Here is a 14,692-nt window from a genome sequence, read left to right as displayed (position 1 = left end):
TCAGTTCAGTCTGTTTTGTTGATATTTACCACTGCATATATTTTTAAATCCAATTTTCTCCCTAATTTAATTCTCAATTAACCCACCACCTCACTCACTCACTGACTGACCAGGACTCCCTATCACATGCAATGCTCCCGACACTAGGAGGGTGCATCCTCTGATATGTTGCTATACATGTAAAGTCAACCGTCAGCCACCACCATTCTTCACAATGTGGCATCACCAAGCAGAAAACACGCTCGGAGGAAAGCGCCAGATCCCCAGCTCTGATACATCAGACGCCCGTGCCGGCCAGCATCCCAATGGGAGCGATAAGGGTAATGGCCTTAGCATGGCCAATTGTGCTCTCTCTGGCTCCGGCTGCTGATGGCAAGAGAGCGTTAATGACACTATTATTATATTACTATTATTATTTCCTTCTTTATACAGTAATCACATGGATACACAGCTCTGCAGCCCATTTTACTTCTCAGATGGAGTGTACTTGTACTCCTGGAATTACAACCCCCCCCTAATGACTCTGTTTTGGTCTGTTAATCTTATATTTATCGCTACATTAAATAAGCTTCTTACCCGCTGATCAAAATGCGAGAGATCCAGCCTGAAGTCCCGCAATCTCAAAACCAGCTTGAAACTAGTTAACGACATTAATTTTCCCTTCTTTATACAGTATTTACATGCATCAATTACTCAGACCGGGTATATCTCCTCAAAGGACTAGCGCCCCCTAATGGATCTGGCTGGGAAATCAAATAGAGCAGTTTTGGATCACTCTGTTTCTGATCAGCTCGCCAAAACTCCGAAATATCTACCAACGTGAAGAAGCACTTAAGCATTGGCCCGGTTCTACAGAGTACAGAACCACTGCCTTTACTAAAGAACCCTTCCATGAGCGTAGAAGAATCCACTGGCCTGTTTATGAACTCTGTAGCAGACTGTACCCAGTGGTGGGTAGTGGTTTGCGTCTTGCGGTAAACCCTCTGACGTCACGCCCTGCTGGTGGGCCCTTCTCTACATATCTACACCTACATCCTGAGTTCTGGGTTCCTGAGTGGCGCTCTTTCAGAGCTCTCTGGGGTTAGACAAACATCACCACTACTGGGTTTTTCCATGATCCACAGCAGGTTATTCGTCATGGCTAAACTCATCAGTGCATTTCTGCTTCTTAATAAAGTTGGAAACAGCTTAGATTTGGCTTAATGTTCTCAGATTTGTCAGCTTTGACTTCCAAAAGGTATCAAATTGAAGATTAATTTAATATATTATATTATAATAATATATATAATTTAATATAATATATATAATAAACAAAAAAGGAATGCACACTCATACACACAGCTTGTCTAGTCCCTGTAGAGAAGTACTGCCAATAGAATAGGACCCTCTGGAGCAGATAAATAAACATGACCCTATCTGCACCATGCTGCCTAATAATGCCAGGCGGGGCTAGAGGAGGGGTATAAAGCCCCCCCCCAACATTGAGGAGCTGTGGAGCAGTGGAAGAACTGTGTTCTCTAGAGTGATGGATGGTGGAGCTCCATCCAGTACTTTTGAGATGAGTTGGGGATGATGGAGGGTGGTGATCATCATCATCATCATCATCATCATCATCATCCAACATCCTGGTCTCACTAACACTCTTGTTGCTGTATGCAATCTACAAAACTCCTCACAGCAATCCTATATAAGGATAATCTAGCAGAAAGCCTTCTTCCCTGGGCGGTAGAGACAGTTACTCCAACTAAAGCAGGATCAGCTCTTTTTAGTACCCTTAATTTCAGAAGAAACGATGAACGATCAGGTGTCCCAATACTTTTGTCCAGACCGTGTTATCCTCTTTTTAACAGAGTACATTAGGAATTTCCATCCCATTTATTTTTGGCAAAAATGGTTCCTTAAGGAACCCAAACTGGTTCTTTTTTATGGCATCGCTTAGAGAACATCTTGCAGCACCTTCATTTTTATATAGTATAGAGTTAAACACACACACACTAGTGAACTAGGGGCAGTGGGTACACACACACACAGAGCGGTGGGCAGCCAACTCCAGCGCCCGGGGAGCAGAGAGGGTAAAGGGCCTTGCTCAAGGGCCCAACAGTGGCAGCTTCCCGAGCCCGGGAATCGAACCCACAACCCTGTTATCAATAGCCCGGTGCTCTACCTGCTGAGCACCACTACCCCTAATATCCTAATATATACCCCTATCACATATTCATATATAAATATATAAATATTGCATATGCTGTGTATTCATAACAGTGGGACACACACAGAGAGAGAGAGAGAGAGAGAGGGAGGAGGGTAGAGAGACATCCACTCAGCCTTCAGAGAGACTCCACTACCTGCTCGAATGTGCTGCTGCTGCTGCTGCTGAGCTCTGACGTCAGCTGCCCCAACGCCCTGCAGTGTCAGTGATTTTTAGAGCGAGCGCTCGGAGCACGCGCGCGTCTATACACTCACAAATCTCGGGGTTTTGGGGGTTAAACGCCTCTTTTGGGACACAAAACACGCCTGAAGAGAACCGGATCGGAACTGCGGGAACATGGCGGGGTTGTGCTCGGATGCTCGGCTCTCTTTGCGGCTGTGGGGAATTGCCAACATGGGTCTCCCCTGACTGCCTCCTCCTGCTCGTGCTGCTCCTGCTGCTGCTGGTGCTGCTCGTGCTGCTCTTATCAGTGGCTACCGCTACCCTCCAGCTCTCCTCCAACAACCTCTAAGGCTGATCCCGCACAAAACACGGGCACGGATCTCCTCGACTGCGTGTGTGTGTGTGTGTGTGTGTGTGTGTGTGTGTGTGTGTGTGTGTGGTTTTAGCGTGTTTGGCTCGTGCATTTACGATGCCGGGGTGGAGCTGCGGTTCAATTATGCATGCAGTGCCTAGCTTAGCTACTAGCGTTGAGCAGAGGCTGCTGGCAAGCTGGATGATCATCCGTGTCTTTATTTTTATCTGATTATGATTTTTTCCTAATAAAAGTCCAGTAAATTGGGCCGTTTGAGCAGTTTTAACCCATGTTTGTTTGTTGTCTTGTGTTGACGGCTGCCTGTGCAGATACAGCTAGCTAGCAGTGAACAGCCCTGTAGTGTTTAATTTAACAGAGCATTAATTTACAGATATTATCAGCGATCTATCTACATTATAAACCCATTTCCGACCCTATGTCAAGCTTAGGTTTGCCTAAACTGACCTAAAAAGTGCCGGAGTAGCTCCGTTTTCTGGGTGGTTTGGGTAGAAGTTGGGTAGCTGGCTGGCTGGCTACCTAGTTAGCTAGCAAGCGAGCTAGCTGTGTATGCTAGCTGCAGCTAACGACAACCTGCACGTTTTGTCGTTTTTATAAGCTGCTGATTTGCTTGTTTGAGGTGGCAAAAGCTGGCTATCTATCCACAGATGTGGACGGCGTGGTGTTTAGCTTCATTTTCCGATGAAATACTGTACAAAAGTCACGGACTTAGCTGGTTAGCTTAGCATACGCGTTGGCAAACGTACTACAGTGCAATGCAGCTCCTCGGATCTTCTAAGCAGCTACAAGAGGAGCAGGTTTCTGAGTACTCTGCCTCGAGAATAGCTCACCCACCGATTCTGGGGCCATCAATGGCCCTTCATGGCTAGGATGGGCGAGCATGGCACCTTCTGAGCTTTGTGAGTCGTCCTTGGAGAACGTTGCACTAATCAGCAGCTGTTGGAGGTGGTAGAAGTTCTCCAGGTGTTCTCCAGGTGTTTACCAGGTGTTCTTCAGGTGTTCTCCAGGTACTGCTACTACTACTTCTCCTTCTTCTTCTTCTTCTTCTTCTTCTCCTCGCCCCTAAAAGAAGCTGTCATGTCGACCAAAGCCTCAAGCAAGGAGAAGAAGTCAGGCCTGAGCAAGAAGCTCTTCCGAAGAGGCTCAGTGCGCTCAGTGGGGAGTTTTATGAGCAGAGTCTTGAAGACCCTCACCACCCTCTCCCACTTTGGATCAGAGCTTCATGCTGCAGAGGGCGAGAAGGATGATGGAGGCTTCACTGCCTTCAAGAGCGACGGTAAGGGCTCGGTGGCCTCGGATGAGAGCGACTGTGGAGGTTTCCTGTCCCGGGACAAAGTGCCAGGTGTGTCCGGCCTGAAGAACCACGGGAACACCTGCTTCATGAACGCCATCCTGCAGTGCCTGAGCAACACCGACCTGTTCGCCGAGTACCTGGCCTTGGAGCAGTTTCGTGGAGACGGGACCACCGAGGAGGAGAAGCCCAAGACCAACGGGGTCCATCTGCAGAGGAAAGGTGCTCAGAGCCGGGGGGATGTGACCGAACATCTGGCTGGACTGGTTCGAGCCCTGTGGACCTTTGAGTACACTCCGCACCACAGTAGAGAATTCAAAGTAAGTCGGCATGAGGGCATGAGTGCCAGTAATCTGGGTAGATGTACCACTCGGGTGAGTGAAGGCCCAAATGTGGTCCTGGAGGATCCAGCTAATCAGCTTTGACTTTTGAAGGTGGTGTGCTAGAGCAGGAACCAGGACCAGGGTTGGGGCCCATTGAGTGAAGGTGAAGGAGCCTGTGAGGAGCAACCAGGCCCACCTTGAGTGTATTTAGTGTGATGCTTAGTCATTTAAGGACTTTCTCTTTGCCTGCATGCTTGTGGGAGACCCGACCTGACCTGACCCATCCCATAACCAAATTCAGGTTGGCCAACTATGTAATATGCAAATAAGGCATTACTAGGTGCATTCTTGACTGGGACCCAGTCAGCCCATTTTTAGTGGCTCCCTGCTCTTAAAGACTCAAGGAAAGCTTTGGAAAGCTTTGGTTTTTACTCCAAACCAAATCAAACACCCCATTCATGCAGTCAAAGACTTCTGTAGGCTGTAATTTGGATTAATTAGATCAGATGGGATGGATTAGGGCTGGATCCATAATCGGTGAGAAGATAGCTGTCCAGGAGCAGGGCTGGAAACTGCTGAACAGTGGTGACCTCCTGCCCTGGTCCTGGAGGACCTCCTGCCCTGCTCCCAGCACACCTGATCCAGCTAGTCCTAATTAAGTTAGACCGGGAAACTACTCAAATGTACAGGGCAGGGGGTTCTCCAGGGCCAGGGTTGGGAACCACTGTCTCTGTGTGGTCCCACTTTATGTGGTGTAAGCATTTTATTATGATGAACTTTATGATGTTTATTTACATAAAAATGACCAAATTTATGTTAAATTACCATTTGGAGGAGAATGATTTTTTTTAATATATGGAAAAGAATCAAATAATCTTCACAACTGGGGTACATCTTTTAATCTTGAACTTACCCCCTGATGATTTTTTTATTTATTAATTAATGAATTTTTGTTTTTATTTAATAGAATGCGGTGTCGAAGCGCGCTATGCAGTACAGAGGAAACGCTCAGCACGATGCTCAAGAGTTTCTCCTCTGGCTCCTGGACCGTGTGCATGAAGACCTCAACGCCGTTGGCCACAGCAGGGCTTCTATAAAGGTAAGCTGTGCCTTTTAATTGTGGGGCCTGTAAAGGTGACCTGAGGTTTCTGTGAAATGTGAGGGGTTGCATTATTGCCCTGACTTGGCAGTGAAACCTGCTGCACTATTAGCTCTACTGAATTACTGAAGGTTTATTTAGTACCCGTTTGATACTGAGCCATCTTTATTGACGTTGACAGTGTCTGAGTTAATGATCCGGCTGCTACGATTGTCTGTCATTGACGTGCTGAAGAAAATGTGCCGTTTTGATGTTTCTGGTTTTTAGGATTCATTTGGTTGGCCTAAAAACAGCTCTCTGCAAATATCTGACGGAGAGCTAGAGTAAATCTAAAAGCTTTGAGATCAGAACTCTTCAGAAAGTTCAGAAAGTGGTGGAGGTTCTCCATCACTGTGTTCATCATTAGAACATCTCCAAAGTTCTCTCTCATGGAGTCTAGTATTATTTAGAGTTCTCCTCAGATCAACACCTGGTTTGGTGGTAAATCAGGGCTTAATGATGGTAAATCAGGTGAGCTGCTGCTGCTGCTGCTGCTGCTGATGGAGGTGAACACATCCTCCACGCTGTGCTGGCTGGACTGGGGGGCGTCCAGGAGAACCCTGGAGGAACCGAGCTCTGTTCTGCAGACTAGCTCATAAGCTCTAGCTCACAGCTGATTGCATATTGCACCATCAGAAAAGTAATTTGCAAGACTGTAGTGATGGATGTTTAATATACACTACATGTCCAAATGTTTGTGGACACCCCTTCTAACAAATGCTTTCAGCTACTTTAAGTTCCACCCATTGCACACCAAATGCACACATACACACAGCTTGTCTAGTCCCTGTAGAGAAGTACTGCCTGTAGAATAGGACTTGCTGGAGCAGATAAGCATGAACCTACTGGCACCATGCTGCCTAATGCCAGGTGTGGGGGGTAGAGGGGTATAAAGCCGCCCAGCATTGAGCTGTGGAGCAGTGGAAGAACTGTGCTCTCTGGAATGATGGTGATGGAGCTCTGTCCAGTACTTTTAGGATGAGTTGAGGATGATGAGGTGGGGTAGTGGTGATGATCATCTTGTCGGCGAATGCAGTCAGATCCTCACAGCAATGCTTCTCCAAAATCTAAAGAAGTCTAAGTCTTCTTCTCTGGACAGTAGAGACAGTTACTCCAACAAAAGCAGGATCAGCTCTTTTTAATATCCTTGATTTCAGAAGAAACCATAATTGAGCAGGTGTCCCAATACTTTTAAGAACTTAAGAATACACAGGGCATTAGGGTAGTGATTGAGAGGTGGAGGGGGAAAAATTAGCCAAGTCAATGTGCTATGTAGATATTTAAAGACATTTCCACACTAATAGTTAATTACTAATAGAGTGAATTATATAATTACAGGGCTGAAAGGAGCTATCATGAATTTCAGATGAGTCATCAATACTGTTGGACTAAATCTAGAGACTAAGACACACTACCTGTATTGTATAAAGATGGCTTGGATTTGGATTCCCATTGATTTCTCATCTTAGCTCGAGATCTTAATCGGCTGAGTAGCTGGCAGAAGAGCCTGCCTGAAAGTCGGGCTGATTTAAGGGCCAGACGTCTCTGGAACGACACCCATAAAACAAGGCTTCTTATCAGCCATCAATCTGAGTGCTCCCACAGACCAATCAGTGCCAGGGGACAAAAACAAGGTCTCACCGTAGATAACGGGCCCTGGTTTAGGTCCTGTCCTGCTAGCTGTTGCAAGCGCACTGGTGTGTTCACCGTTCTCACACTGCCAGCTGTCTGGGATGTCCTGATCAGGGTCAGGCACCTAAGAGACCCTCATGGTCTCAGGCTGGCTGATTCATCTCGGCGGAGAGAAGCTGCGCTGGCGGTTTAGTGCATCACGCTGGAGTGCCAGGAACCTCTCTGGCCTTTAAACAATCCCATCTGTCATGATGGCATGTCATCGATGTGCTGCAGAAAAAAGGGCTGATTTAATTTGATTGGCCTAAAAACAAATGTGTCGCAAACAACCAGAGTAAATACACTATGGCCAAATGTTTGTGGACACTGCTTCTAATGAAGGCATTTAGCTACTTTAACTTGCACTCATTGCTGACACAGATGTGCACATGTGTACACACACACAGCTAGTCTATCCTCTGTAGAAAAGTACATAGTCAATAGAATAGGACCATGCTGCCTAATGCCAGGTGTGAGCTAGAGGGGTGTAAAGCCCCCAGCGTTAAGCTGAGGAGCAGTGGAGGAGCAGTGTTCTCTGGACTGATGGGTGGTGGCGCTCCATCCAGTACTTTTGGTATAATGGTTAGTGATAACACTCTTACCGCTGAATGCAATCAAATCCTCACAGCAGTGCTCCACCAAAAGCTAGCCTTCTTCCCTGGTCAGTAGAGACCGTTACTCTTGTAATACTGTGTCTGAATTCTCGGAAGAAACGATGAATGAGCAGGTGTCCCAATACTTTTGTCCATGCAGTGCATGAAAGCTTTCCTCCTTGCACACCTCCCATCTAATGCTGTACTTTAAAATCAGCTGGCGAGAGCTACCTGTAGGTCCAGTCATTACATTTTAGGATTGTTGGAGACCTCTTTACTCATCTTGTGCTCCGACAGATGACAGCGGACCCCCTCCCCTCCCCAGACTCCTCCTCCTTCTTTCTGAAGGCCTCAGAGAGCTCTCTGGATCTGGCCATGATGGTGATCTTCTTCACCCCTCACTTCAACAACCATCAAGATCAGACCAGACTAAACGTCTGAGGTTTAAATAAGACTCCAGACTCCTCCAGAATCATCCTCTCCAACCATGTTCTGATCATCTGCAGCTGATGTTCTGCAGCTGCTCCTAATTCTACACATTTAAAGTAGTAATAAATGTAAGGGGGGGTCAAATATTTCTTCAGTGGTGTGTTTTTACTCATATTACCTTTTTAAGAATGTTAAAAAAAGACAAAGGCTTTCCCACATGACTCATCTCTCCTGTTTGCTTTGCCACAGCCCCCCATAGAGGAAGACGACGGAGCGTTAGAAGGACCCTCACTCCCGTTGTCAGCCGGCTCCTTTGTCCAGGAGCTTTTCCAGGCGCAGTACAGGTAGGTATAAGCAGCGTTCCCCTGCTCAGCAATATCACTTTCAGTTCCTGGGCTCTGTTGCAGTGGCTCATTCTTCTCTTTGTCTTCTCCTGTACGCAGATCCTCGCTCACCTGCCCGCACTGTCAAAAGCAGAGCAACACTTTTGATCCTTTCCTCTGCATCTCTCTCCCCATCCCGTTGCCTCACACTCGGTAAGTGAGCAGCAGTCATGCTGGTCCTGGTCCTGTACGGCTGTGCAGGACAGTTAGGCCTTATTGCTCTTCAGGAGAGTGGTGTGCAATATGAGAAGGCCTGCCCTTGAGGTACTCTCGCTTTGTACCGTGTTCTGAGGTGTAATAAAGCACCGCATGCGCTGGAGGTCTCGACGCTAACCTTGTTTTCCTTTCATTTGTTCTGTGCTGGTTGTGTGAGTCAGATAAACACATTGGGTTGCTGCACAGAGTTGGCAGGAGCAGACTGCAGGAATTCCTCTCTGAGCCATGGCCGCTGTGTTCGTGTGGTAGGATGTGCACAGACCAGTTTGCCTATTACCAGATCAGTTAACACATTTGTGATGTTAAAATAGTGTCTTGCTTTGGCTTATGGTGATATAGTAAAAATCTAAAATCTCTATCACGATATTTAAAGGCCGTTTAACCATGCACTACATTTATCACGATGCTTGTCGTCACAGACTAAATACAGACATCAGTAGCGGCAGTTTCTTAAAAACTGCTATTCAGAGACTCTCCAGACTTTTATTCAACATCTAAAGGTAAAAAAGGTAAAGGTGCATGTATCTGTCTCTCTGTTATGTACAGCGAAATGTGTCTTCCGCATTTTATGCGCCCATCTGTGGTAGTGAACACACACACACACACACTAGTGAACTAGGGGCAGCCAACTCCAGCGCCCGGGGAGCAGAGAAAGTGAAGGGCCTTGCTCAACGGCCCAACAGTGGCAGCTTGCCGAGCCCAGGCATCGAACCCACAACCCTGTTATCCATAGCCCGGAGCTCTAACTGCTGAGCCACACCTGCCTCTGCTGCACTTCATTTAATTAAACCAGTCTAATTACACTGTTAGTAATGTAAACTTTAATGAAGCTGTCAACCCAGCTTATTAAGCACTATTAACAGTATCCTCTATATGCTCAGAAAAGCTTGCTGTGTATCACGATACAAAAAAAAAACAAAAAAACAAATGATAAGATAAAATATCATCATATTGCCCAGCCTTGAACTATAGCAATACACACAGGGCTGCATATTGGGCCTCATTCACACGTTTCTTCCTTGTAATCTTCTTGAGAAACGTCCAGACAGAGGTCAGTCTAGGTCAGATTTGTGGTGTTTAAAAGTTGAGAATTGTTTACAGCTCTGCTCTTATAATGATGGATCCCTTTGTCCTCCTAAAACGACAAATCCCAAATACTAAAACACTGGAGGATATCAGAATCTTCATGAAAACTGTGCTCGTGGGTTTTAAGAGGAAATGTCTTCTTAGGGACGGTTGGTGAATAAGGCCTGATGATCTTGGAATCATGGATGTATTCTTGATTTTACTAGAATTTGACTAGGATGTGTGTGTTGAGGTGAGGCTAGGCTGCTGCACTCAATGGACAAAAGTATTGGGACACCTGCTCATTTATAGTTTCGTCTGAAATCAAATGTATTTTAAAAAAGAGAGTTTATCCTGCTTTTTAGAGCAAAATTCAAATCATGTTCAATGTTACAACACAATAACGCAGGTGTAAAGGTGAGTGAAAAACTTGGTGATGCAAAGTCAAGTCAAATTTATTAGTATAGCTTTTTACAACTGTTGTCGTCACAAAGCAGCTTTATATAATTAGTAATTAGTAAAAGACAGAAAGAAAAGACATACAGTCCCTTGTATAATTTATAAAATTACATTTTATAATTTGTAAAAACACACACATAGATAAATAGACAGACAGTAAAAAGTATAAAAAATAAATTGCTGCTGTCTAAAAAAGAAAAGCATGTATCTCCATTTTTGTCCATGGTTATAACCCTGTAGCTGCTTCTGTACACTGTATAAATAATTCTGGATGAATGGACCAATAGAAATGCTCTAAATTACTTAGAATAAGTTCTTATTTATTTTCCATTGACTTCCATTCAAAGTTAAGACCAGTTTTACCCTCTCCTGGACAGCAGCGATATATCCATTAACTTACACTCTGCTGCACTGTTTTATGACAATTTTGACAGGTTTAATTGATAATCTGTAAAATATGGAGCTGCTTTCCATTACTCATTACATAAAGACACTGGAGAAGTAAAATGTAGTCTGAGTGGGATGAAGTCTTTGGTGGGTGCTGTGTGACTGAGCTGAGCTGTTGGTCGCAGTTCCAGCAAGTAAATTAGTGCAGAGTGAGTTTGTTTGGGGTGGAGGTGTGATAAGAAATCTTGTTAACAGCTTTGTTGGAGTAACTGTCTCTACTGTGCAGGGAGGAGGGCTTTCTACTAGATTTTGCAGGAGCATTGCTGTGAGGATTTGATTGCATTTAGCGACAAGAGTAGTGGTAGGTCAGTGAGGTCAGGATGTGGGATGATCATCCCAAACGTACTGGACGGAGCTCCAGCATCCGTCATTCCAGAGAACACAGCTCTTCCACTGCTCCACAGCTCCTCAATGCTGGTGGGGGCTTTATACCCCTCTATAGCCCACGCCTGGCATTATTAGGCAGCATGGAGCCAATAGGCTCATGTTTATTATCTGCTCCAGAGAGTCCTATTCTATTGGCAGTACTTCTTGGTGTAGCGTAGCATAGTCACCCAGACCAGGAATTGAACCCTAGTCTCCCACATGGTGTGGCAGCTCATTGGCAGGTAGTGATGTTATCTGTTGCGCCACACCAACCCCTAGTAGCTGATTGCATTCATTAGAAGGGGTGTCCACAGACATTTGGACATGTTGTGTACCTGTATTTGATTGATGTTACTGGATTTATAATCTCTAATGATTGAGTAATAAGTATTTTACTAGTATTAGACAAATTGGGTTGCCTCACAGAGTTGGCGTGGGCTGCGAGAATTCCTCTCCTGCATAGGCTGAGCAGTGTTGGGATGCGGTAGGATGTGCACAGACCAGTTTTGCTGTAAACAGATCAGTTAGCACATTTTGATGTAGGCCACAGCACTGACAAACAGGTTTTTTAGAGTTGAAGACAGATCTCAGCCGTTGTGTAATTGCTGACTGAACTGCTGAACTTTTTTCGTCATGCTAAACCATTCATCTGTAGCCTCGCGTCTTATCGTCTTCTGCTGCAGATGTTTGGTGGTTCACGGTAGTTTCCACTTGCAGTTGAGTCTTGTTTAGCATGGGCTTTGCTAAACTGTCCATTGAAAACACTGCCACCACTGCATGTGGTTTATTACTTCTTCTTCTTCTTCTCAGCCGAGGTGCTGAATGACGTCCCTCTTTCTTCTCCATCCTGAGGACTGTCACTGTCTTTTTGTGCTAATTTAGGCATTAGTGTGAGTTTATGCCTCCAGAGGCTCGGAGACACTATTTTAAGCTTCCACTATTGCGACTGATCTCAGAAGGCTCTCTGTTCAAGCCTCTTTCCTTTTTTTTTAAGCACCATCAATTTATTACTGCACATAAATGATTAAAGATGCCATATTCTATGTATTAGGAGAACGACAGCGGTGATTTAGTGCAGATTCCACCCTCCAGACCAAAGTGCATCAGGGGTGATTATCCATTATGTCTGAACGTTCAGCACCAGATAAGAACTGCTCATGTGGCGGACTTCGCATCTCTGTTTAAATGAAATAGGATTTTCATAAGTTTGCTGTCATGCAAAAAATCATTTTTTTGGCATAAAATGAATCTTCTGTTCTTTACTTTGTGTCAAAATGTACAAGTGTTGAGTTTCTTGATGAATTGACCAATAGAAATGCTCTACTTGTCTTAAGTCCCTTATAAACTAGCACCTCACGTCCCACGGAACGTCCCACCTGCTGGTCATAGGGTCCTAACAGTAATTTTAGTCACATATCAGCCAGTCAGCAGTCTAGATTTTGGAGTTCACGTGCCTCGTAGCTCACTAATGGTGATTTGATGGGCAAAATAAACGTACAGTGGCTGTATGAAGGTCTGCATTTACTGACTGTATTGCTCTGTGTCTTTCAGGCCCCTGTATGTGACCGTGGTCTATCAGGGCAAGTACTCCCACTGCATGAGGATCGGAGTGGCTGTGCCCCTCAACAGCACTGTTTCCAGACTGAGAGAAGCCGTTTCACGAGAGACCAAGATCCCTCCAGACCAGGTGCTCATTTAGAGGCCTTTAGACAGCCCTATCCTGCACATTTAAAAGAGCAAACTGCAGACTGCCTGTTTTTGAAATGGAAATTTAATTGGTGTGTTTGGGCAAAGGCCTCCGTTCTGGTAACTGGCTTACTGAGCTAAGTCACGCTGCCTGAACATGGCTGTGCTCTGTGTTATTTGCGGCTTTCCAACCTAATAGCTGTGTGTATGCAATAAATCCTATACGCAATTTTGGTTATTTTTGGCTCGGGAACTGCTAAAATCATTCCCCAATTCAAGTTCAATTCAAGATGACTCAAGGTAGTCATTAATGGTTAATTAATTATGGTATAAATGTCGTAAATTTGGATTTTTTCATTACATGGAGAAGCTGAGTTGTAGAGAAACTTACATGAGGTGCACTTTTACTGGTGCAGCGTCCACTTACCGGACCAACCGGGAATCCAGGGGGGAAATCTGCTCTGCTTCTGCGCTGGAAGCTCAAAAAATAAGGGGGTCTCAGACGATGAGGTTTGGCCTGGGAGAAGGGGGCGGTCTACCAAATGAGTAGGTTAGTCTGGCTCCGCCTCTAGTCTCTACTGCGCCGACTTTGGTAGCAAATTTGACAACATGGCAGACAGTTATGGCTTTATTTCTATAGAATGGAAGGGAATGGAACCACGGTGTCCATGTTTCCTACAGTGATTGGATGGCCAACGTGGATGTAGTTTTAAGCACATTTGCTTGCTTAGAAAAAACATGGAAACAACCTCTGTTGATTACAGAATGGCTTTAAAGTGATGTTTATCCCCTGGACTTGACTTCACCATATGCATCCCAACATATTGCATATTCAGGACGGCTTCTTGATTGACAGCCTCTGCGTCAAACGTAATAGCCCAGTTCTGACCCTGGATAAAAATAGCAGCACACTAACTCACCCTTACACGTACGAGGGGAACTGTGCAAGAGTGCAAGAGAAGAGAACACCCGTTTAAAATAAATTAGAGATGGCTTTCCCTCTACGAATGTACAATGTTCGAACTCGTCTATGTATTACTGGTAAAGCCAGAAACCACACTAAAGACGCATACATTAGAAGAGAGGAATGCTTAGCAACCAAGTTAACAGATCGGTAACAGGGGCCTATTGATAGTAAAAGTTAGCCTTCAAATATATACTGAGGAATTTGCTGAAAAAGTGCAACCTTGAGCAAAAACACTATATTTAATGAATTGGCTAAATCATACGGGTATGGAAAAATTAAAATGATAACATTAAATGCTACTGAAATGTTTGTTAAAATAGCTTAAATAAAATATATACAGATCTTTGCACTCAGTACTAATATATATATATATATATATATATATATATATATATATATATATATATATATATATATATATATATATATATATATTAGTACTGTGTGTGTGTGTGTGTGTATATATATATGTGTGTGTGTATGTGTGTGTATATATATATATATATATATATATGTGTGTGTGTGTGTGTAAATCTTAAATCAGGATCTTTTAAGTGTATATATATGTGCTCTAAATATTTTGTTAGTATTAAACAAATGTTTTTTTAACTTTTGGAGGTCTGGAAGGCCTCCTTAAATTTGCCTTTAAAGGAACTTGCATATTAGATAATACAATAATATGGTTTATACCTAAATAAACAACCTCCACTCTCTCTGTAATGAGACCCCATGGGACCTAGAGCTCTAAGTAAGGAGATCTTCTGATACTCTGACCCTAAACCTGAAAATCCGAAGTCAGATTTGAGAAATTCTCCCTGTTTGTTCTTGTGAAAACCTCCCTTGACTCATGTGGACGGATAGTTTTGGTGTTTGAAATGGGTTTACTTGAGTCTCTGCTTCGCAAAAGCTGTGGAGTG

General features: G+C 44.4%; 1 protein-coding gene across 2 annotated transcripts in view; it reads left to right on the top strand.

Moving 5' to 3' along the window:
- Positions 1-2,422: 2,422 nt before the first annotated feature.
- The window catches only part of usp31 (ubiquitin specific peptidase 31), a 30,822-nt gene continuing 18,552 nt past the window's right edge, over positions 2,423-14,692 (top strand). For both annotated transcript variants that reach the window (XM_072676419.1, XM_072676418.1), the window contains exons 1-5: positions 2,423-4,352; positions 5,323-5,454; positions 8,436-8,530; positions 8,630-8,722; positions 12,674-12,809. In XM_072676419.1, coding sequence (XP_072532520.1) covers positions 3,819-4,352; positions 5,323-5,454; positions 8,436-8,530; positions 8,630-8,722; positions 12,674-12,809 — 990 coding nt within the window. In that variant the 5' untranslated portion in view covers positions 2,423-3,818. The remainder of the gene's footprint in view (positions 4,353-5,322; positions 5,455-8,435; positions 8,531-8,629; positions 8,723-12,673; positions 12,810-14,692) is intronic.

This window comes from Salminus brasiliensis, chromosome 3, assembly GCF_030463535.1.
Source record: "Salminus brasiliensis chromosome 3, fSalBra1.hap2, whole genome shotgun sequence".
NCBI lineage: Eukaryota > Metazoa > Chordata > Actinopteri > Characiformes > Bryconidae > Salminus > Salminus brasiliensis.
This window is presented reverse-complemented; position numbering and strand designations above follow the sequence as displayed.